This window comes from Nicotiana sylvestris, chromosome 4 (genome assembly GCF_000393655.2).
Source record: "Nicotiana sylvestris chromosome 4, ASM39365v2, whole genome shotgun sequence".
Classification (NCBI taxonomy): domain Eukaryota; kingdom Viridiplantae; phylum Streptophyta; class Magnoliopsida; order Solanales; family Solanaceae; genus Nicotiana; species Nicotiana sylvestris.
Window position 1 is genome coordinate 116,913,855 of NC_091060.1, and position 23,361 is coordinate 116,937,215.

The following is a 23,361-nucleotide window of genomic DNA, read 5'->3' on the forward strand; positions in this document are numbered from 1 at the left end:
GAAACAACAAAAGAAAAAGTAAAGAAAAATAAGTACCTTAAAATTTCAGTCCCAATTCCCATTTGTTTTAGTTGAAACTCCCACTTGTGTTTGAAGCCGAGACAGACCTTAATCGAGTGTTCTCGACTGAGAACACACGACTAAGGTCGACCACGACCTCAATTCTTTCCCTTTATGATTTGCTCTTTCGTTTTAAGATTCGACCAACTCCGCTTTGATTTGCGCAAAACTAGCAGGGGACTTGGGACGAGGGTGGTCTAGTGGTCAAAAGGTGTGAGTTTGGTGGCCATTGAACGGATTAGGGTTTGGTTCGATTCTTCGATCTAATATTCGAAGCGTCTGGTATTGATTCGAAGAAAACTGATTCGGGATTTGGAAAGAGAACGTCGTGGGGAGGCTGTGGTGTAATTTTGGGGTTGTTTGGACCACCGGAACCGTCGTGAGGCGATTTCCGGTGGGCGGGGCACGGTGGTGAAGGGTGGCAGATGCATTTGGTCTCTGAGGTTTGGAGACGAAGAGGTGGGGGGGGTTTGGCTTGGGGGGGGTATGGTTTTAGGAATATATAGTGGGGTGGGGATTTGATCTTGGCCGTTGGATCATTCACGATCAACGGCTTGGATCACTTCACTAATGAGGAACGATGTCGTTTGGTTTCAACTGGGGATTGGGTTTATCCGGGGACAAATGGGTCGGGTAATGAAAAAGGTTGTGGTCCGTTGGATCAAATTAAATCGACGGCCCTAATCAAAGTATGTCCAAACGACGTCGTTTGGTTCTAGTAGGGGCGGACCGGGTGGGGAACAGGTTTTGGGCTGATTTGGGGTGGGTGTTGGGTGTATTTGATTTGGGCCTAGAATTGGAATTAAAATACAGCCCAACCTTTTTCTCTTCTTTTATTTCCTTTTCCAAGATTATTTTCAGAATTTAAAACCTTAAATTATACAAACCAAACCAAATTAACTTAAAAAATACTAATTATCTCTAAATGATAATTATCACAAATACTTAAATACCAAATTACACAATTAAACACTAAAATGCAAAGTGCATTATTTTTATGTTTTTCCTTCATTTTTATAAAATAAGTAATTTACTAATTAACTTAAAATTATTAAATCCTAAATGCAAATGCAATCTATTTTTTATATATATTTTTTTCATTAATCAAAACAAAATAAACATGCCCAGCCAAATACAAACAATTAACCAAAAACGTCACGAAAAATTCTCAAAATTGCACACAAAGGAAAATCATTTTATTTTGAATTTCTGGGAGTAGTTCTCATAGGGCAAAAATCACATGCTCACAAAAAAATGTTATTAATTATTCTGTAAAGTTCATCTTTTATTAGTTAAATTTAAGAATATTTATGATTTCAAAATTATTAAACGAGAATTTGATTAACTATTTAGTGTTAGTTTGCCTAACAGTGGTGTCCGGCACCATCACAACGTTAATGAATTTCAGGTCGTGACATAAAGTTAATCCCAAACTTTATTCCAGAATTATTATCCTAATCCCATGTACTAGACGACCCCTAAGATTTTTGTAAACTTGAATGATAATTTTACTCATATGATGATAAAAAATAATTGAATTGGATTCTCTTGCTAAATAATTAATTGAAAATTTAATTATTTGGTCTTAAATAAAAAATTATTTATTTAATGTTGATTCATATCTTAATATTAGTTCATCTCTTGTTTTGAATATTTAATTTTAATTATAATTTTATTCACCATAAATTTTATTTGTAAAAGTAAAAAGATCGATATGATATTTCATTTTTAGATCTTTATGTTTGCAGAATAATTAGTAGTATTGACCTTACCAACCCATATTTCTTTCTATTTCTCACACTTTATATTCTTAAATATTTTCTTAGTTATTGTCTAATAATTGGGTATATTTTTTAATATTACACGATAAAATTGATAAAAGAATTTATTTGAGTAGGAAAACAATTCAAATATATATAAAAAATATATTATCGTGGGAATATTTTTTTCTTAATTTCAACGCTTTGTGCATTCTATTTAACATTACTTTTATTTTTTCTTGGTATTGGACATTATAGAGTGGTAATGTATTGCCAATACGGAGGATTCTTATGGAATTGATTTTATTAAACCCTCCTACATATTTTTAATAAGAATTTAATAGACAAAATTTTGTTAATGTTAAAATCTTAAGTATTAAAAAAATTAACATAGAAGGTATTGTAGTCCAAAAAATAAGTTATTATTGTTATGTCCTTTTTCTACGAGCTCTTCTGTTTAATATTTTAAAACTATTTTGGTCTATCAATATTGTATTCGTACTTTTATAATAATATAGACTCTCCTTTTTCTAAATGGATTTAGAAAATATAATACATTCTCAAATTAAATTAGTGAGAAGACATTATAATATGTTTTCAAATTAAATTAGTAATAGGAATTTTTAAGAAATATATCCTAAAAGTAATAGGATTACATGACTAAAAATATATCTTTATCCAAGTAATTATACTAAAAGAAAACCTAACGTATTCCTAAAGGTATCAGGTTTACGTGCTAAGTAACATGTAGTATTATATGTCTATGCCGGAAAGTAATTATACTCATTTAGTAGACAAAAATAGCATTAATTACATCAAGCTTTCCATTAAATCAATAGGTTATATTAGTAAAAAAAATATTTTGAGATAAATTTGGAGTTTCAAATAAATACGTACTCTAAATATGACCTTCTTTCATTATAGAAACCATACTGTAAACATCATGCAAAAAAATAAATGGGTCCGATGAATTGCAGCACTTCATTCAAAAAAGGAGACGAAAATATTCTACACGATGTTGAATCACAATAATGTCATAACTAATGTGAAATCAAATAAATTAGATACACACAAATGAATTCGTAATGCTTAGTTTATATTCTAAAATTAATAGGATTACAAGGCTAATGTCTAGAATTTCGATTATGTTCTTTTATAGTGAGTTATTATGCTTAATATTACAAAGTTATTTTATTACACCGACATAATATATATATATATATATATATATATATATATATATAGTATTTATTAAGAGCTGAAAAATTACCCCAATACAAAGATCAATTGATTTTGCCTCAAAATTTCCTGATGTTATTACTGACAGGACTCAATTACAAAGATTTTTGGGAAGTCTGAATTATATATCCCCTTTCTATAAAAGTTTATCACGAGATCTAGCTCCTCTATACGATAGGCTGAAGAAGGATCATAGACACCCTTGGACTGACCAACATACTGAGTTAGTCAAAAGTATTAAACAGCGTGTTAAATCTCTACCTTGTTTAACCCTTGCTAATCCTACTTGGCAAAAGGTTATCGAGACAGATGCGTCTAATGTTGGATATGGAGGGATTTTAAAACAAGTAATTCCCAACAATAAGAGTGAATACCTAATAAGATTTCACTCTGGTAAATGGACCGAAGCCCAGAAGAAATATGCTACTGTGGCACATGAAATGTTAACAATTGTTAAATGTGTTTAAATTAATCACTTTAAGAATAGTGATCAACACCTTATCATCAAATATCATGGTATAATAATTCATAATTTATTCTAAATATTCCCGGGATAGAAAATCCGGAAGGGAATTATCAATTATACACTTCAGGATCAGAATCTGACTATTACTCAGAGACTGAATCTGAAGCTGAAGTTGAGTTAATTGATTTTTCTGATAATAATAAAAATATTGATACTTCTTGCACTGCTTGCAAAGGTGATATTTGTACTTGTGATAGTGACGAATTTTATAAATTGCAATCACAATTTGATAATCTAAATATAAAAACTATTACATCTGATAATGTAATAGAACTTTTAAAAGAAGTTACTGATGAAAAACTTCGTGAAAAAATTATTAATTTAGCCGCAAGTTCCAGTTCTAATAGTTCAAAATCTGTTGAAAAATACAAGAACGAATTTGAACATTTTGCACCTTATTCTTTATCTGAAATTAATAGACGACTTCAAAAGTCCAGTACGCCTAGTAGAGATACTTCTTTTGATGATTTAAAAGGAAAAATTGAGAATTTGAAAAGAGATATTAAATCTCTTAAGCAAAATCAAATGATTTGCGATCACCGAATTACTCAAATTGAGAAAAATAATTCTCTACCTGAATTTTCGACTAATGAAATTTCTGAATTTTCTAATGATAAAGGAAAAGAAATTTCTGATCTAACTGAAGAAAAATCTAATTTGTTTTTAGGTATGATGCAAATTATTACTGCACATAAATGGTATATTAAATGTACTATTTTAATCGATAATAATTTTTCTATAACAGATATAGCTATGATTGATAGTGGTGCAGATGTAAGCTGCATCCAGGAAGAGTTAATTCCAACTAAATATTTTCAAAAGACCACTCATTTGGTTAAATCCGCTTCTGATCATGCTTTAGATATAGAGTACAAACTGCCTAATACTCATATTTGCCAAAATAAAGTCTGTATTCCTCATTTCTTCTTTTTGGTAAAAAACCAGTTATACCCTCCAATTATACTTGGAACCCCTTTTATTAATGCTATTTATCCGTTCAATAATATAGATGAACATGGTTTTTCTGCTACTTATCAAGATAAAAAAATAAGTTATTCCTTTGTTACAGATCCCGTAACTAGAGATATTAATGTCTTGATTAATATGAAACAAAGGCATGTTGATTCATTACAATTAGAAATTCTTAGCATGAATATATTCGATACTTTACAGTCTGCTAAAGTTCAGCAAAAGATTAAATTAATTGCTGAAAAGATGGCAGTTGATGTTTGCGCCGATCACCCTAGTGCCTTTTGGAACCGGAAAAGGCATATTGTAACTCTTCCTTACGAAGAAAACTTCTCTGAGGATGATATTCCTACTAAATCTCGACCTTGCCAGATGAATGCTGAACTAGTTGAATTCTGCAAAAACGAGATTGATAGTTTGTTACAAAAGGGTTTGATAAAACCCTCAAAATCTCCTTGGTCATGTTCTGCCTTTTATGTTAATAATGCGGCAGAAAAGGAACGAGGTATTCCTCGCTTAGTTATAAATTATAAACCATTAAATAAACATCTAAAATGGATTAGGTATCCTATCCCTAATAAAAGGGACTTGCTATCTAGGTTATATGACGCCAATATATTTTCAAAATTTGATTTAAAATCTGGTTATTGGCAAATTCAAATATTTAAAGAGCATACTTATAGAACTGCTTTCAATGTTCCATTTGGACAATATGAATGGAATGTTATGCCATTTGGTTTAAAAAATGCCCCTTCTGAATTTCAAAAAATTATGAATGATATTTTTAACCCATATTTGAATTTTATCATCGTTTATATTGACGACATATTAGTATTTTCCAAAACTTTGGAGATGCATATCAAGCATCTTGATATTTTCAAGAAAATTGTTATACAAAACGGTTTAGTAATTTCTAAATCTAAGATGAGTCTATTCCAAACAAATGTTCGTTTTCTAGGTCATAATATTTGCCAGGGAAAAATTACCCCAATACAAAGATCTATTGATTTTGCCTCAAAATTTCCTGATGTTATCACTGACAGGACTCAATTACAAAGATTTTTGGGAAGTCTGAATTATATATCCCCTTTTTATAAAAGTTTGTCACGAGATCTAGCCCCTCTATACGATCGGCTGAAGAAAGATCATAAACACCCTTGGACTAACCAACATACTGAGTTAGTCAAAAGTACTCCGAAATTAGGTTATACGGAAGAGCAAATCCCTTGTTTATATAGGATATTCTACAATAATTTTTGGGACAAATTGATGAAAACTGATCCCAAAACTAAAATATTATATGCACAAGAATTATTGGATTCCATTAAAACACAAATCCAATTATATATAACAACCCCTCAAAAGAAGATGATAGAAGAGAGCACAGTTAAACATATTGCTCGAAGAATATCAATTCAAGAAGGAGATAAAATTGATTTAATAAATCAATACTTGGAAGAAGTGAAGAGAAACTTGCTTCAGTCACTGGATTAGTGCGAAAAATCAGACACTTCAATGAGAAGTGAAATAAGTGGTGATGACCTCGTGGAAGATACACAACCAATACAACCAGAAATGATATTATCTGACAGAGATATAGAAAAGGTGGAAGATTTCTCCAACAAATGCACAATTTGGACAAAAAGAAGACTTGACAGCTTATCAGCCGCCAGGACCCACTCAACAGTAGATTCACTGTTCATCCACAGTAGAAACACTGTTCAACAACAGTAGAAACACTGTGTAGGGACCCAGATGTGGGACCCAATTTACTATTTTAGATTCTTTTTTTTTTGTTATATAAGAAGACTTCTTCATTTGAAGAAGCAAGAGTCGGAACCCCCTCTCTCTCTACTCTCTCTCTCTCAACCCCCTTTGTAAAGATTTAGCTTATTAATTTGTAAATCAGTTGAAGATTAATAAAAGTTTTGAATTCAGTTCATCTTCAGGGCCTTGCTTCTCGGCCTTCAAGGTACTTATTCTCTTTTTTTTTTAGTAATTTAAATACGAAGTTTCTCTCCCCATCCGTGACTATGTCCGGCTAAACGGATTCATATCTATGTTGAAGAACTAATTTCTCTTGCATATTAACCATGAAGAATCCAGACTCTTTCAAAATATAAAGGAATTTTAATATAGTTTCTTGGCTTGGTTCCAAGATGGTGGTACAGTCGGTTCTGATACTACTCTTATTGGCTTTGCCTTAGTGGCTACGTCTAGCCAGCTGTGACATTAAAAGCCCACTGAAGTTGTCAAAAGGGCTAATCCCTTTCACAGTTAGAACTGCTAGACACATGGGCTCAGTAAGAGTATGTATCGGACCTGGACAGGCCCCTTTCTTGGGTAAAAGGATATAGATCCTTCCATACAGTCATTAAACTATAATAGAATTTCCGTATATTTCGAATCCTTATTGGCCGTGCGGACTACCGCTAACCTTTAAAGGGTACTAAAACAGCTAGATCTGGATGGCCGTGCGGACTACCGCCCGCCTACACAGATCCCGGTGAAAATGATCTCTGGAATATTTTCCATGGTTCTTCTTTTCTCTGAATCTCAGAGTTTTCAAGGAGAAATATCATTTCTTTCTTTGGTAATTTTTCGTATGACTTGATATCATCGTTGTCTTCTTCTTTAGCAATTGAAGCAAAAGTATCACTTTGCTTTTTGGATGCCAAATAAGCTTGCAGATGTCCATATAAAGGACTATCTTCTGGAATATCTTCCAGATGTATAGAATGTCCTGATGATTCACCTGTATGAGGTACCTTTGAGTTTATCAAACTCTTTTTTCCTCTTTGTATTACTGGAGAATTTTATGAGGAACCGTATGACGATCCCTGAGAATAAGTCCTACTAGGGGAAGATCTTCCCCTACCTCTTCCCCTGGTGGCCCATGAAGGGTCCATTCTGCAGAAATAACAAGTCATTATTAATTAAAAAAGATATCATAATTCTATCGCCGATATAATCTTGGCTGAGAAACTCATTTTCAATTAACTGAAGTATATTAGTAACTTCATTAAATTTAGAGCATTCTTCTTCAATATTATTAAAGTCAGATTCTGATCCTGAAGTGTATAACAAGCCATAAACCTTATCGTATAACTCATCATCGAGTTCTAAGGTTTTTAGCTTTTGAAGTTTGCAATTTGGATAAATATGACCAAACTTTCCACACTTATAACACTTGATATCAGCGAGATCTCGTTTAGATCTATTCTTCGCAAATCGAGTAGATTTCCGATGCGCTTTTCTAGTATCACGTTCTTCCTTAGGCCTATATCGAGACCTCTTTTTCTTATACGGGCTATCCGGGTAAGGATACCTATGATCTCTGTTCTTCTTCTTCCTATTCTTCCTACTTTGAGTGAAAGTTCCGGGTAAACCGAACTGGGTACAGAAGTCACCTAATTGGGATTTCTCTTTAAGCTTATCAATCTTAAGCTGTCTAGAAAGTCTTAGCTCATTACACAATTTCAATCTTTCTTGTGTACAAACTCCTATAAGCTTACCATAGGTATATTTATTGTACAGAATCTCACCACAACTACCTTTTAACACATCCCTTACTCTTTCGGCAAATAAGGAAGGGAGGCCATCTATAAACTTGGCTTTCCAGTGCTCATATCTATTTTCAGGTAGTTCCATAACTCTACTCATAAAAGTATCTTTATACCATCTAAATTCACTAAGGGTCTTACATCTAAGCCCATTAAGTAAAGTTCGGACGGTCTGATGATTTGAGGTAAATCTACCATTGAAATGCTCTAAAATTGTAAGGATAAGGGTGTAAACTGCATCTTCTCTACCCACCACTAGAGCCATACCTATGTTATCAACACCTTCGTCGGTTGCTGTAGCATTAATAACGAAATCCTTTTCTTCTACAGATAAATGATTATCCCACCAGCCACGAAGTTGGCCAGTAAAACCTGCAATAATCATTTTGCAAATAGTTCTATCTGTATTTTTAACACTTTTACAGATAGTCGAATACATAAGCATTCTGTGTACGAGAATGGTTAATTGTCTATCAGTAAAACCATCAAGATTCCATTCATAAATTTCGGAACCGTTATAAGACGTATTAGTCTGATTCCAATCTCGTTCCTCAATCAACACATCTTGAGGAGTAGGACGGGGATAATAATAGGTCTGCATTCTTGGTTTATCAGCATACCTATGATTTTGTTTAACAATCCCTTTGAGTTTATTAAACTCTGACCAAGTCTCAGTTTTATAATCAGAAACGGTCTCCATTTTATCAGCAAATTTTTTTGATAAATCAATAGGTCTAATATTTAAACCAGAAAGCTTTTTATCTAAAAGCTGAGCTAAGTCATCAAGAGATTTAAATTTAAAATCCTGAATCTCAGGAGGTCTTTGAATATGAGTAAGAATGTTTTGATCAACTGTTTTACTTCCTGAAGTGGAGGCAATATCAGTTGGTCCTTTCTTAGTACCCATTTCTTTTATTAAAATAGTCAAATCATCAAGTTTTTTATCAAGAGAACCAATATGTTCTCCTAAAATTTTTACATACAAACCCAAATAATTGTTTTGAGAAATCAATTTATTAATTTCTGCAATACTAATAGCTGCCACGTTATCATCAATAAATTTTTGAAAGGCAGTGAAAGTAATACCAGTATTATTAGGTAGAATAAAGGGAGCATGAGGAGGATAAATTGCTTTAGTAATATTACCACTCTCATCTTTATAAGATCTTTCCAATACCTTTATATAAAGAGGTAAATAAGTTGTTATAAACCAAGGAACAAAATACATAATTTGATTATGCAAGGCACAAGTTTCATAAAATTCTTGAGATATATTGTTCAAATCATCTTTGCTATAAGTATCAAAAAACCATGTTTTAAACTGGTTCCACTTATTACTAAAAAATTCCTTTTGAATATAATTATGTGCCCGAGAACCGGGGCTAAAATCTATTTGGTGTGGAATCATTAAATATTATTGGGGTCGAAATCCATCTCGGATACAGAAGGAATATCCTTATTAGAAATATTGTCGTTATCTTGAACAATATTTGTTTGAGGGTTAATCTTAACCCTTCCAACCATCTTAACCTTTTGTTCAGGCTTATCACTAGCAATAGTGTGTAGAGAAGCTGCACGATTGCGAGCTGGACCGTAGACTGGTTCAACAGGGGAAATATGTTGAATAGCAGGTAGAAGTCTATGATTAGAAAATGAATGTCTATTATAAATAGTAGACTTATCATCGAATTGAATACAAATCCTACCATCCGGATTTTGAGTGACATGCGAAAATTCAGTATTCGACAAGTCGTTAGTAATCTGACTTGGGGATATGACCGAATTTAAAGTCCAAGTAGTTGGAAAATTAATTTCTTCCCACCTAATAGGTCTCCTAGTAGTGACCTTGGACCTTGCAAAATTGATTTCTACCAATATGGTCTGATCCGATGTATCATATAACTTACATCTAGGATTCAAAGTGGATAACAATTTGAAATAAATCCTATAAGACAAACATATAAGTTCAGAACCAGGCGCATAATTATAACCGTGCGTTTTCACATTCAAAGTCAAAGCATCAAGAATATTAACATCAGAAAGAGATAGTTGCAGATTGGGTTGAGTATTAAAATATACCGGACCATAGGCCACTGTAGATTCTATCGAACCCATTAGAGACTGTCTAAAATTCAGATTTCTAGCATCTCTAAGAGCTGCTAAAAAAGTCTCTGGTAATCTTTTAAGGGTTAAAGGTTTAAATGCAATTTGAACCATACCAATATGCAGATAATGGTAATGATGTTTATATAAATCCATATCATGTTTGTTTAACAAGCGAATAGTCTGTTCAGACGAATTTAATGCCAAAGACTGCTCAGTTGTTTTTATCAATTGTTTAGAAGAAAGTTTATCAAACCAACCATAATCATAAATGGTTTTTATAGAAACTTTAGGAATTGTCCATTTATTTAATAAATCAAGGTTTTGAGGTATATCTACCTCTTCAAGTCTAGTACTTTTCGTACTTGTTTCTCCCAGATCCATTCCAAAAGCTCCATATCTATGTTGAATCTTTCATATCTAATACACATTTACCATGAAAATTCCTGGGCTCTGATACCATTTTCACCAGGATCTGTGTAGGCGGGCGGTAGTCCGCACGGCCATCACTTTAAGAATAGTGAAAGGCGCCAGCTAAGCCTGCCATCTAGCAAATATTAATTTAGAAACATCGTGCTTAAAATCTTTGTCAAGCATATATTTAACAGATTAAGTATCAGTTTTTATCAAAAACTTTTGGTTATACAAGTCATCTTGAAATTTTAAAACACATTATATATATAGTATTTATTAAGAGCTATAAATTGTCATTACAACCCAAGACTGGAAAACATGGTTCCTATATTGTTTATTATTATTATTTTTAAAAGAAGCAGAAATAATAAAATAAGGAGGAGCAAGACATAGGATTGAGGTCAAAAAAGGGGGGGGGAAGTACATGATTAGCCACTAATAACACATGTATTTACTTTTAAGCTACTGTTTAAAATGTCTTTTGTCTTTAGCCACAGCTTTAATAAACTTTAACTGTCCGGACGAAAATACCCTTCTGCTCATGTCCTTAACTTTTGAACTTAACTTCAGGATTACATGTCCTTAACTTTTGAACTTGTAACTCTAAGTTCAGGACTTCAGGACCTATTGTCCTTAACTTTTGAGTTTGTTAGTCTAAGTTCAGGACCTATTGTCCTTAACTTTTGGGCTTCTTATCCTAAGTTCAGGACCTATTATCCTTAACTTTTAAGTTTGTAACTGTAAGTTCAGGACCTATTGTCCTTAACTTTTGAGTTTGTTAGTCTAAGTTGTAGACCAATAATTCCAAGACCTTTGGTTAACGCGTAGAGACTTAGGTATCTGTAATTAGAGTCAAAAAAGTGAAAAATCAAATTGGTGAATTCTCGTTCAAATGGTCTAACACATTCTATTGTGACCTTCCACATTTGCCTTTTTCTTTAAATATCAATAAAAATGACATTCTGATAGAAAGCAAAGCATAATGAAAAAAAAGAGTAAAAATATCCCGTGGAAAGAAAACAAAATTGAAACTAGGATATCTCATGGAAAGAAAACGAAAAACGAGTGGGTATCGAACTTGAGAGAGAAGCGAGGGTTTGGGAAGAAAAGCAATGGAAGAAAGGGTAAAAATATCTTTTCATATTAATTTTAATAGAGTATTGACTATTTTTGCTCAACATTAGAATTGTTGGATAAAAAATAAATACCACATTAAATAGTGGCTACCCCACGCCATTTCTACCCAAAAACAGTGCACTTCCATATTATATTTTTGCCATTAGATCTGCGGCACCGAAAAAGTTAGAAGGAAAATGCATGACTAATATAATTAGGTACCACGCACAAGTGCGATCTACTCATGTAACATACTTAATTGTATGAGTTACTAATCAGCCAGTTCCAACTATTGATAATTAGAGGTAACTTTTTTCTTTAATCTTAATTAAGGAGAAGATCAGCATAAGCCAGCCGTTCCAAAAATAAAAGAGAATCTATTATGATCACTCCTTAAATTTATTCATTATGTGGTAAACTCTTACAAACCTCTAATCATATACTATGACGAATTATCAACAGTTGGAATGTAAAAAATTTTGGTAAGAAGCATTTACTTATATGACTGATTCTAAATTAGTTGGGTTAGCGTACTTCGGACACAAGATTGTTAAATCCCAAAAGAAAAAAACAAAATTTGGGGTACATTAATTTTACGAATTGACTACTCTAAAGATTATATACATTAATCTGAAATGCTATGATAAGAACATCTTTTATAAAAAGATGGAATTTGTTTGTTCAAATATTAATTACTTATTATAAAGTAACTAAACTTTAAATACTGACTAGGTTTTAAACAGTAGTCTTAAAATAGGCTATTTTTCCACTTCGCCAATCTTATGGCCCAAACACTTCTTAGGTCCATTCAACATTTCTGTCGGGTAAAAATATCAAAGGCAAACTGTAAACAGATAACGGATCAAGCGGCAATTCAAGTATCTTAGTACTTGAAGCTTCAGAGCTGATGAACAGCCATGATGCCAATTCTTCTTCTTCCATGTAAGTCTTTCTCTATTCTCAATCCAATTCTGCCCCTCAACACTTCTGTTATTTACAACACTGCCACCAAATTCTCAATTTTTTCCACTCCCCCAAAATACCCACTTGTTAAAACCCCAAAATTTTCCAAGAATTTCTCTTCCCATTGGAATTCTCAAATAAGTTTACATACCCATGTCTCTTTTTGCACTAAAAATGAAATCTTGGAAGAATTTAGTACTACCCAGTTGGCTAAAGTGCCTGAAAGTGAAGAGTCTGAAGAGCTAGAATTACTTAATAAGCCATATTTAAAGCAAATAAATAATGGGGTTGGTACTGAAATAGAAGAGGAGCCTAAAAAAGTTAGTAAAGATGAAGTCTTGGAGCCTTTTTACAAGCTATTTAAGCCTAGGGAGGAGTCATTGGGACAAGAAAGTAGTGATATAGAAGATACAGAACAGGAGGAGGAAAAAGTTCATTCAGTTGAAGAAGAAAGTAAGAAGATTAGTGTAGAGTATTACGAACCGAAACCGGGTGATTTGGTAGTAGGTGTTGTGGTTTCAGGCAATGAGTATAAACTTGATGTGAATGTTGGTGCTGACCTTTTGGGTACCATGTTAACTAAGGATGTTTTGCCTTTGTATGACAAAGAGATGGGATATTTGTTGTGTGATTTGGAGAAGGATGCTGAGGAATTCTTGGTAAGAGGGAAAATGGGAATTGTGAGTTATGATGAGGCAGTAGAGAGTAGGGAATCAATGTCAGGGAAGCCTGTTGTGGAGCCTGGGACTGTTCTTTTTTCTGAGGTTCTCGGAAGAACTCTCAGTGGTCGGCCGTTACTGTCGACGAGAAGGCTCTTTAGACGCATTGCTTGGCATCGAGTGAGGCAGGTTCTTTTCTCACTTTCTTTAGTTTATAATATGCAAAGTTTGAATTTTCGTCTGTAGGGAACCTGATGTTTTAACTAGTTCAATCAGTCGTCTAAACCTCAATCCCAACTATTTTGGATTAGCTTGATGATTTACCTTATCAATGGAGCTGTTAGAAACTTGTCAGAATCTGTACTTAAACTTAAAGCTCAAAATTGGATCACCTTCTCCATTCTGTGCACGATTGTATTTTCAACTGTATTGATTGGTTGTCTTTTTAGTTATACTGCTGACTCAAGGAGGCACTGGTCCTATTATTCATTCATGAATTGTTTTTCCTTAACAAATATTATAAAATGTCATGTATTATTCTCCAGCTTTTTGAGCCTGAGTGACTATCAATCAGTCAACTTTGTCTCAATTTCAAATTGGTTGAGGTCGATTATATGGATCTATTGCACTTTATTCAGCTCCATTGCGTTCCTATAGTAAATAGAGCCTAAGACTCTATAATGTGCTTATATATAAATATAATTCTTCTTAAGCACATAAATGTCATTGTCATATATTCTTCTAAATTTGGGACCTGAGAATCAGCATATTGTTCCTATTCACCAATCTGTGATGCTTTTCCATTTTAGATTGTGAATTGGGAGAATATTTTTGGGTATGTCTTTTGAGCATCTTGAGTAGCTCTATCATTGACCTGTTTGCATGTTCAAGTTATGCTGATAGATAATATAGCTCTAGGAGAAATGGTTCCAGTTATATTTGGTTGGTACAAACAAAGGGCTGGTGGAATACCAGATATTAGGAGGGGCAATGAGAGAATGTGGTAATTGAAGGATGAGTGAGCTCTGAGGGAAAACATAAAAAGACCTACTATTGCTAAGAATGAGTGAGTAAGTTGTGTGTCATGATATACTGAATCAAATTTGATGCTACTACTTAGTTCTGCGATATGTTCTTTTTAAGTGTTTCTATTCTTGGTTTGTTTTATCCTAGAGTTTTTATCCCAAGAACTTAGCATTTTTACTATTTTTATGCCACAGATTAAACAACTAAATGAACCTATTGAGGTGAAGATAACGGAGTGGAACACTGGCGGTCTTCTTACCAGAATAGAGGTAATCTAGCCACCCCTTTCCTCCATGAGTTCAGTGCAGGTCTACTTCTCTGTGTTAAACAGCTTGAATATGGTTTTGCAGGGCTTACGGGCTTTTCTTCCAAAGGCTGATTTAATGAACAGAGTTAATAGTTATACCGAGCTGAAGGAGAATGTAAGTTGGAACATTTTAGTGGTCACCGATTGTATATACATTTAATTGACCTCTGTATCTTTGTACTTCATCATACATATATTCTGCTGCATTTAAAACATTCGATATTATATCTCCTCTCTCAATATAACTGCTTTATTAGAGTACTCGCAGGCACTGGCTTTCTTAATAGCAAATAACATCATGTTTATTATGTTGTACCAGTAGAATGTCGATATGTAGGAAGCACTGCGATTGTATCTGTTGTTGGCCACATTCTTCTAAGTTCAGTATGCATACCAAATGGTTAGTGGCACGGTGCTGCTTCTTTGGCATCTTTCCCGAAAATATAAAATTGTTATGAAAAGTAAAATAAAAAGAGAGTGCAAATTTTTGGGGCCAGAATGTTCTCTGCACTATGTAAAAATCTCCACATTCTGCATCTTCTGCTCCATTTGACTTGGATTGTTTTACATTCACGTCTGCTTAGTATATCTATTTCTTGTTATTTCAGGTGGGGCGTCGAATTAATGTGCTTATTACCAGAATAAACGAAGAAACTAATGACTTAATACTTAGTGAGAAGGAAGCTTGGGTTAGTTCTTTTCACCTTTGATACCTTTGTTTCTTGTGCATAATGATGTCATTGTTTGTGTTATTTATGAGATTTATCGCCTTTTTTTCCATGGGGGTTCCTTGGTTCTGTTTGATTTTTCTAATTCTATCAAGATTTTCCTCCTCCAATTATTTATTCTTGGAGAAGCTCTCTTGATTATTTTGTTTTCTTATTTTATTTCTCGAATCTTGGATTCTACAGCAAATGTTAAATCTGCAAGAGGGGGTCCTTGTGGAAGGAACAGTGAAAAAGCTTTTTCCCTTTGGCGCACAGATAAGGATTGGTGAAACAAACCGAAGGTAATTTACACTACACTTTCCAAAGAAAGAAGTCGGACTTAGCTGTGACTAATAGTGGCATGTAAAATTAAGAAACTTAACAATTCTGATCTAGGATAGCTCTGAATTTGGAGCATTGGTGCAAATTGCAATCAACATTTCTTTTCTTGTTTTTTTGCACAAATAGGTAGATGCAATTGAATTGTTGTTCAGTATCATCTAGATATTGAATTGTTTCAAGGGAAAAGGTCCAAATACTGTGCATTCATACCTTGCAATTAGCAAACTGTCTCGTATTTAACTTTGCCACTAATGGTAACTCCAGTGTGAAATGGGTGGAATTTTTTGAGGAAAATGTCCAAATTTACGCCTCAATTTTTAAATGTGGTTTAAAATTACCCTCAAGTTGTAGTTTTTGTGCGATCAAGGGAAAAACTGATAACTTTTTCCAAACGGCGGGGTAATACTAGACCAAAAGTGTAACCTACATAAAAGAAGAAAAAAACCTAGACCAAAAGTTTAACCGAGGACAAAATTGCTCTGTTCCGGACAGTATAGGGGTAAATTTGACCCTTTCCTTTGTTTCGATTAAGGGAGAGTATTCATTCTATCTTGTTTGGTAATTTGAGTCTTATATGCACGCCATACTTTCAATTGATGGAGGTATGGAATTGGTTCTTAATGGTGAACTTGGAAAAAACCTGGTAAGAGAATATCTTCGAGGTTTGCAGGCTTTCTGGTGATATTATCTGTGTCGTCTCTGATAAAAAAATTCGTGGATTACCATTTTTTTTATTGCAGATATGTACTTTTATTGGATTTCCTGTATCTATTTCTGTAGTGCCTTTACAATGGAACTTTAGTTGCATGTGCATATTATGTTTAAGAAGCAGGAAAGTTGACTGGGAGTCTAGCTGTACAATTCAATTAAATATCATTTATGATTGTTGCTCGAATTCATTATGGTGTCATTCAGGTGTATTAATTCACTAGATATGTTTAGGGAGTTTGAGAGAGGAGATAAAATTTTGTACATTGTTGGACTAAAGCAAGCCATGTTCTTCGTTCCTCCAGAAAAAGAATTTTTTATTTCAGAATTTTATAAGGTTTTTCTTTTTAATTCTCAGTGGCTTGCTACACATCTCAAATGTTACCCGAGGCGAGATTACTTCTATCAATAACTTGTTAGCTGTTGATGAGAAGGTGAAAGTTATGGTCGTGAAGTCAATGTTTCCTGACAAAATATCTCTCAGGTATGTTGTAGAGATAATTTGTTTGATTATGCTCTAGTCAATGGGAGGCATAAATGCACCTACATGGTCCTTTTCTCCATTAGTTAAGATGGTGTTTGTGAAGTACAGAATAGATGGGAATTGTGTCTTGTATGGAGTAAATAACACTTTACAATAAGAGCTCCTTATATAGGAATCTTATGCCGCATATAATATGGTAAATAGTTATTTACTACTCTTAATGTGGTAAGTGAATATTCTACTACTAAATATAGAATATTCGCCTGAATATCACAATATATGATTCAACAAATATGGTTGTTACAGCAAGTTACATTTTTTAAGGCTTTACGGCATGTTATCTTCTTAGCTTGATTTTTCAATTCCTTGTTCTCGTGTACATCTCCTCGTTGGAGCCCTGTCCTACTTAGCATGTTGCTAACAAGAAATCACGCTAGGATATTTTTTAAGTGGTGAGATATAAAGGCTCCTATCAATGGATTACTAAGATATTCACTTCATTCCTGCATATGCTCAATTTGCTCCCTGCTTTCCACAATTAAGTTTCTGAATATTAATGAGATCAAGGAATTGTCATGTTCATTTCCTGGAACAGACAAATAGTTCGCCAATCTGATATCCTCTCATTTTTGTCAAATGCAGTATTGCAGAACTTGAAAGCGAGCCAGGATTATTTTTAAAGGACAAGGAGGTGTGTCTCTCTTAAGTATTTCAGATTCAGAGCTAGTTTTAGTCTGTCATTCATCCCTTATATGGTGTAACACCACATTTTACTGCAGCAGTTTAGACTCCACGTGACATCATAAATACAATTGTATAACAAGCGTACTTTTTTTGCTGCAGAAAGTATTCTCTGAAGCAAAAGAGATGGCGAAGAAGTACAGACAGAACCTACGAACTGTTTCAGCAACAAGGAAACCAGAACCCCTTCCAACCGATAGGCTACCTTTCGAAGATGAAGAAAGTCTGTATGCTAATTGGAAATGGTTCGAGTTTGAGAGGGATATTGTATAAATGGCATAAACCCAACACTAAAAATGTAATGAACTGTATATCCTTATGTACGTCTTTAGGTCTTTAGATAGCATCCATGATAAATGTACCATAGTTCAAACCCCAGTTATATTCTTTACTGAACTGAGTAATAAGTTCCATTGTTATTGGACTTTCCTTTAAGAACACCTTTTGAAGTTTCACATCCCTTTTGGCAAATATCATGTTTCCGCAATTGGAATAATTGAGTATCAGATTCCGCTGCTTGTGGGGTACACTGGGTTTGTTGTTGTTGAGTATAAGATTCTGGGGCATTTGCACAAATGGCCTTTTTTGAGGTCACTATTTCACTTCTCCCCCCTTAGTTCAGGGGCTAAATTTGTCGGTCCAACAAATTTAGTGCTCTGGACTAACGGGGGTCAGAATTTAAATAGTAGCCTCAGGAAGTTCAAAGATTCTACCTTTGGGCCTTCAACCAGTTGGCTCATACAATTCATCGGCCCCCAATATGCATTTGAAGCCTAATTGCAACTTGTGGTTTTTTCCTTCCAGATCTTTAATAGAAGCGTAGGGAAGGTCAAAACTAACCAATTCAAAAAAGGAATTTTTACCTTCTATAGCAAAGGTTAACACCTTATTTATTTTAAATAAATACCATTTAAAAAAATTATATTCTATAGATACCTTTTAAGATTTATAGCAAAATATTTAATTTTGGTTACCTCCTAGCCCTAAGCCACTAAATACGCTATTCAGTTACACTATTTTCTTCCTCTCTCTACTTTGATACATCCCATTCTTTTCCCCATTCTCTGAAAACACGATGCTCCATCTCAAAACTCCTCTCACCCACACTATTTTCTTTTCATTCCGATCAATTCTTGCACCGAATTGAATATTGTAGACAATAAATTTGGTTCGAAAAAATAAAATCAAGACCGAAAAATATCGCAACAATCGCAGTATTTTATTTTGAATATTTGAGAGTTACAATCTCTATGAATCCTCGGATTCTACTTTCCAATAGTAAATAAATTCAAGGGCCTTTGAGCTTGATCTTGAATATGTATTTGTTGCCTCGAACGATGATCTTGTTCTTGAGCTTGATTGCTTGAACTTGACCTTGATTTGTTCTACGTTCATGAACTTGCACTTGATTTCTTGAACTTGAAGCCTGAAACTTGTGGAGGAATTTGCAGCGTTTGATCCACGAGCTCTTTCTTGCTTCTTGTTATAACTTCTGGTCCCTTTCTGAGTTATGAAGACCCCTATTTTTAGTTGTGGAAGAGAGGAGTTGTGATAAGAACAAACTCTTTCCGACTAATCGAATTGAAGTGTGACATGGCCGCATTTGATTGGCCAGAACATGTCAGTTGCACACGTGGCACGATTTCATTGGCCTTTTAGTGTGACTTGGCATGCCTTGTCATTTTGACACGTGACATGATCCCATTGGATCTTCTGTTTGACTTGGCGTGCCATGTCATTTGACACATGACACCAAATTAGGCCTCTAGGAAGATGTCATCTTGGGCTTAATGAAGTGGACTCATCACTTTAGCCCAATTAAATGGGCTAGTCCAATGGATTAAGACCTATTTATTTAATCCATATATATTTAATTTATATAATTAATTCAATTATATTAGCCCATAGTATTTATTTGGACCAACATTATCTTGAATGTAAAATATAGCTCAAATAACTTTATGGATTTAAATTCGATAAAATTTAAATGCTTACAAATGCCCCCACTTCAAGACTAATTGAGGTGTAAGCTGGCGAACCCCAAAAGTTAGGCTTGAAGTTACCGCAAAATTTATAACATCTTTTTTTTTTCCAGAGATCTTTTCCAAATTTGCTAAGTAGATTTGAGGTTACGAAGCATTTGTCTTCAACTAAACAATTCTAGTTGTATAAAGAGATACAAATTCCAAGTGTGCCACATAGGTATTAAACTTTTGGTACTTGGACTTGCAATTCCCTTTAATTAGAAAATATTGCCTTCACTTGTAGTGATTAACAAGAGTTTAAATTTTGCAATCCTACTGCCTCCACGTGATCTTGTGTAGACATCATTGTAGTTGACAATTCCTATTTTACTGTGTTTGATTACAATTGTGATTTTCCAACAATTTTATTGGCTTGGGATTCCAAAGAATTGTGCCACCGCCAATACTATCCAAATCCAACCAGAAGATATATTGTGTCAACTATCCCACATCGAAAATCTGTTCTCAAAAGCCGCTTTGAAGAATCTATATAAACCCCATATTTTCATGTATTTTGAGTATCAATCACCAGCTTTTGCATATCTCTTTGAGTTTGTCAACAAACGATTAAGAAGCAATGGTGAAGGTAATTTCTTCTTCTAGTTGTTTTGTCTTCCTTTGTCTGTCTTTTTTTCTTCTTTTTTTGTAGGTCAAACAAGAAAGATATGTTCTTGTTCAACAAGATGATCCACGCATGGAGAAGATAATCTTGGGGTGTGAGGGGATGAGTACTTATCCCTGCCCAAAAATCGGAGGGATTACTTCCATGACCCGACTACCAGAGAGATTACTCTCAAAATGGCCCGATTCTTGGAGAGATTACTCTCAATGTGGCCCAATTCTTGGAGAGATTACTCTCAAAATGGTCCGATTCTTGGAGAGATTACTCTCAATGTGGCCCAATTCTTGGAGAGATGACTCTCAAAATGGCCCAATTCTTGGAGAGATTACTCTCAAAATAGCCCGATTCTTGGAGAGATTACTCTCAAAATAGCTCGACTATCGGCGAGGCCAACTTAAGGTGCAAAGGGACTCATATATCCACCTTAAGATTGGAAAATTATAGTTCCTTTTAAGGACAAACCCACGAAGAGGCCAACTTAAGGTACGAATGGACTTATATGTCCACCTTAAGATTGGAAAGTTATAGTTCCTTTTAAGGACAAACCCACGAAGAGGCCAACTTAAGGTGCAAAGATACTTATATGTCCACCTTAAGATTGGAAAGTTACAAAGCTTCAACTTGAAGACGACATCGACTTGAACACTTGGAAAACTTTGAAGATTTGGCGAACTTTGTAGACTTCAACTCGAAGATTCGGAGGGCTTAAACATTTCAACTTTAAGATCGGCAAATTTGAAGACCGAAACTTGAAGCCCGACGAACTTGAAGACTTCAACTTGGGGGGGCTTAAATATTTCAACTTTAAGACCGGCGAATTTGAAGACTGAAACTTGAAGACCGACGAACTTGAATACTTCAACTTTGAGACTTGGAGGGCCTAAATATTTCAACTTAAAGATCGGCGAATTTGAAGACTTCAACTTGAAGACCGACAGACTTGAAGACTTCAACTTTGAGACTTGGAAGGCCTAAATATTTCAACTTGAAGATCAGCGAATTTGAAGACTTCAACTTGTAGACCGACGGACTTGAAGACTTCAACTTTGAGACTTGGAGAGCCTAAATATTTCAACTCGAAGATCGGTGAATTTGAAGACTTTAACTTGAAGACCGACAGAGTTGAAGATTTCAACTTGGGGACTGTGAGCACGTGATTTTTGCCTCACAAGAACTACTCCAAAAGAAATCACAAATAATTTTTCTTTGTATGCAATTTTTAGAATTTATGTGGCATTTTTTGGATAATTATTTGTGTTTTGTCCGTAAATGTTTACGTTGTTATAGTTAAATGAAAAATAAAATAAAAATACATGTTGCATGCATATCTAGGATTTAATTATGCATTTAAGAATTAATTAAACCGTTATTTAGCTCTAAAAAAGAAAATCACTAAAATATGCATTTATCCTATTTTTGTCATTTAAATTTGTCATTGTGTGATTAATGTTTTGTCTTGTGTGTTAATGGTTGTTAAAGGGTAATTAATATTTTTGTAAGGGTAATTTTGATTTTTATAATTAAAATTAGGAATTTAATAATTAGGAATTAAAGTGTAAATAGGAAGAAAATTGGACTGGGCCATTTTAATTGACAAAAAAATCAGGCCCAAAACAAAGCATTTACCCGGCCCAGGTCAGTCAACCCAAAGACCATCAAACGACGTAGTATAGGGCAAATACTACGCCGTTTGATGATGCCCGGTCAGTTAATTTCAAAGACAAACCATACGACACCGTATGGTTGAATTTGATCGGGGCCGTTCGTTGTTTCTGATCCAATGGCTCCCAGAGCTTTGACCAAACCCGTAATCCCCTACCCGACCCATTGCCCGGGCCAACCCATCCCCAGTTTGAAAAAAACGGTGTCGTCCCCTTTAAGTGAATTGATCCTGGCCATAGATCTTGATGGATCCAACGGCCAAGATCAATTCCCCCCTCTACTATAAAAGCATAATTCCTACCCCAGCCCCCCTAACCAAACACCCCCTCCCTCTCCTGTTCATCATCGTCCTTGTGACGATACCCCAAACCCTAGCCGTCCTAACTCCCCCTCGCTTGAAACCCGGCGGCAACGACGCCGCCGGTCACCACCTTAACACCCCTGAACCCCCTGACCATCCTCTATCCAAATCTGGTAACCACTGAGCTCGAATCTTCCTGGAGTTTCTCGAATCTTCATTTGAAGATTCGAGCCAAACTCAGATCCAAACCAATCAGTCCCTAATTAACACCATAGTTTCTCCTGACTACCCTCACCATGGATCTGACAATCGTTTGTTTCGAATCTTCCTAAAACTCCTTGAATCTTCTTTTGAAGGTTCAAAACAAACCTGAACTTGTCAGATGTGTTTCAGATTTAGACTAGGTAACCCCCAAGCTTCCTTCACCCCTAAACCACTCTTGATTTCCTTCAAATATGCCCAGAAATGGTCAAACCCTAAATCCGAGAAAAGTGGAACCCTAAAATGCCAAATCGTGGAATTTGTCCGATTAAATGAGGGATTGAGGTCTAAGAGACTTTAATCGAGGTATTCTCAATTGAGAATACTTTGAATAAAGTCTGTTCAACCTCAAAAGGTCCGAATCCAAGTTGAGCCTGTGTCCGTATGAGTTCTGAAGGTTGGAGGTATTTTTTTTTCTTTTCCTGTGTTTATGGTTTTTGTTTATCCGTTTATTTGTGTAGTTTAGTTTTGATTAATTGTCCCGATTCTTTCAAATCATCTTCTCATTCCCAGTATCCCTTTTATTTGTTTGAATTTGTTTATGTTCTTTGTTGTGAATAGTTATAGGATGTGTAATCAATTCGGATAAGTTCGTCGATTAGTTGTTAAAACCTCTGTCCTTGTCAATGCCGATTAAAATTGCCTGATTATTTATAGACTGATTGTTGACAAATATTGTAGGTAATCGATTGGTTAATACTCGTCAATTAAATCATTCTTGTTTGTAAATCAATAAGTTCGTCAAATGGATGTTGTGTATGTTGATTTCTGGGAAATTAGTTTCAGGGCATTGTCAATATACTG

At 34.4% G+C, this 23,361-nt stretch overlaps 1 protein-coding gene across 1 annotated transcript; it reads left to right on the top strand.

The window, feature by feature from the left end:
• Positions 1–12,596: 12,596 nt before the first annotated feature.
• On the top strand, positions 12,597–18,142 carry LOC104248985 (protein PIGMENT DEFECTIVE 338, chloroplastic). Its single transcript, XM_009805350.2, has 8 exons — positions 12,597–13,561; positions 14,593–14,667; positions 14,749–14,820; positions 15,314–15,394; positions 15,617–15,714; positions 16,821–16,946; positions 17,589–17,637; positions 17,790–18,142. Exons 1-8 carry the CDS (start codon positions 12,668–12,670, stop codon positions 17,958–17,960), a joined length of 1,566 nt encoding a protein of 521 aa, XP_009803652.1. The 5' UTR covers positions 12,597–12,667; the 3' UTR covers positions 17,961–18,142.
• Positions 18,143–23,361: the final 5,219 nt, after the last annotated feature.

Coding starts and splice junctions, on each gene's coding strand:
- LOC104248985 (XM_009805350.2), top strand. CDS start 12,668: ATGATGCCAATTCTTCTTCTTCCATGTAAGTCTTTCTCTATTCTCAAT. Junction 14,668..14,748: donor GTCTTCTTACCAGAATAGAG/GTAATCTAGCCA, acceptor ATGGTTTTGCAG/GGCTTACGGGCTTTTCTTCC. Junction 15,715..16,820: donor ATTGGTGAAACAAACCGAAG/GTAATTTACACT, acceptor TTTAATTCTCAG/TGGCTTGCTACACATCTCAA.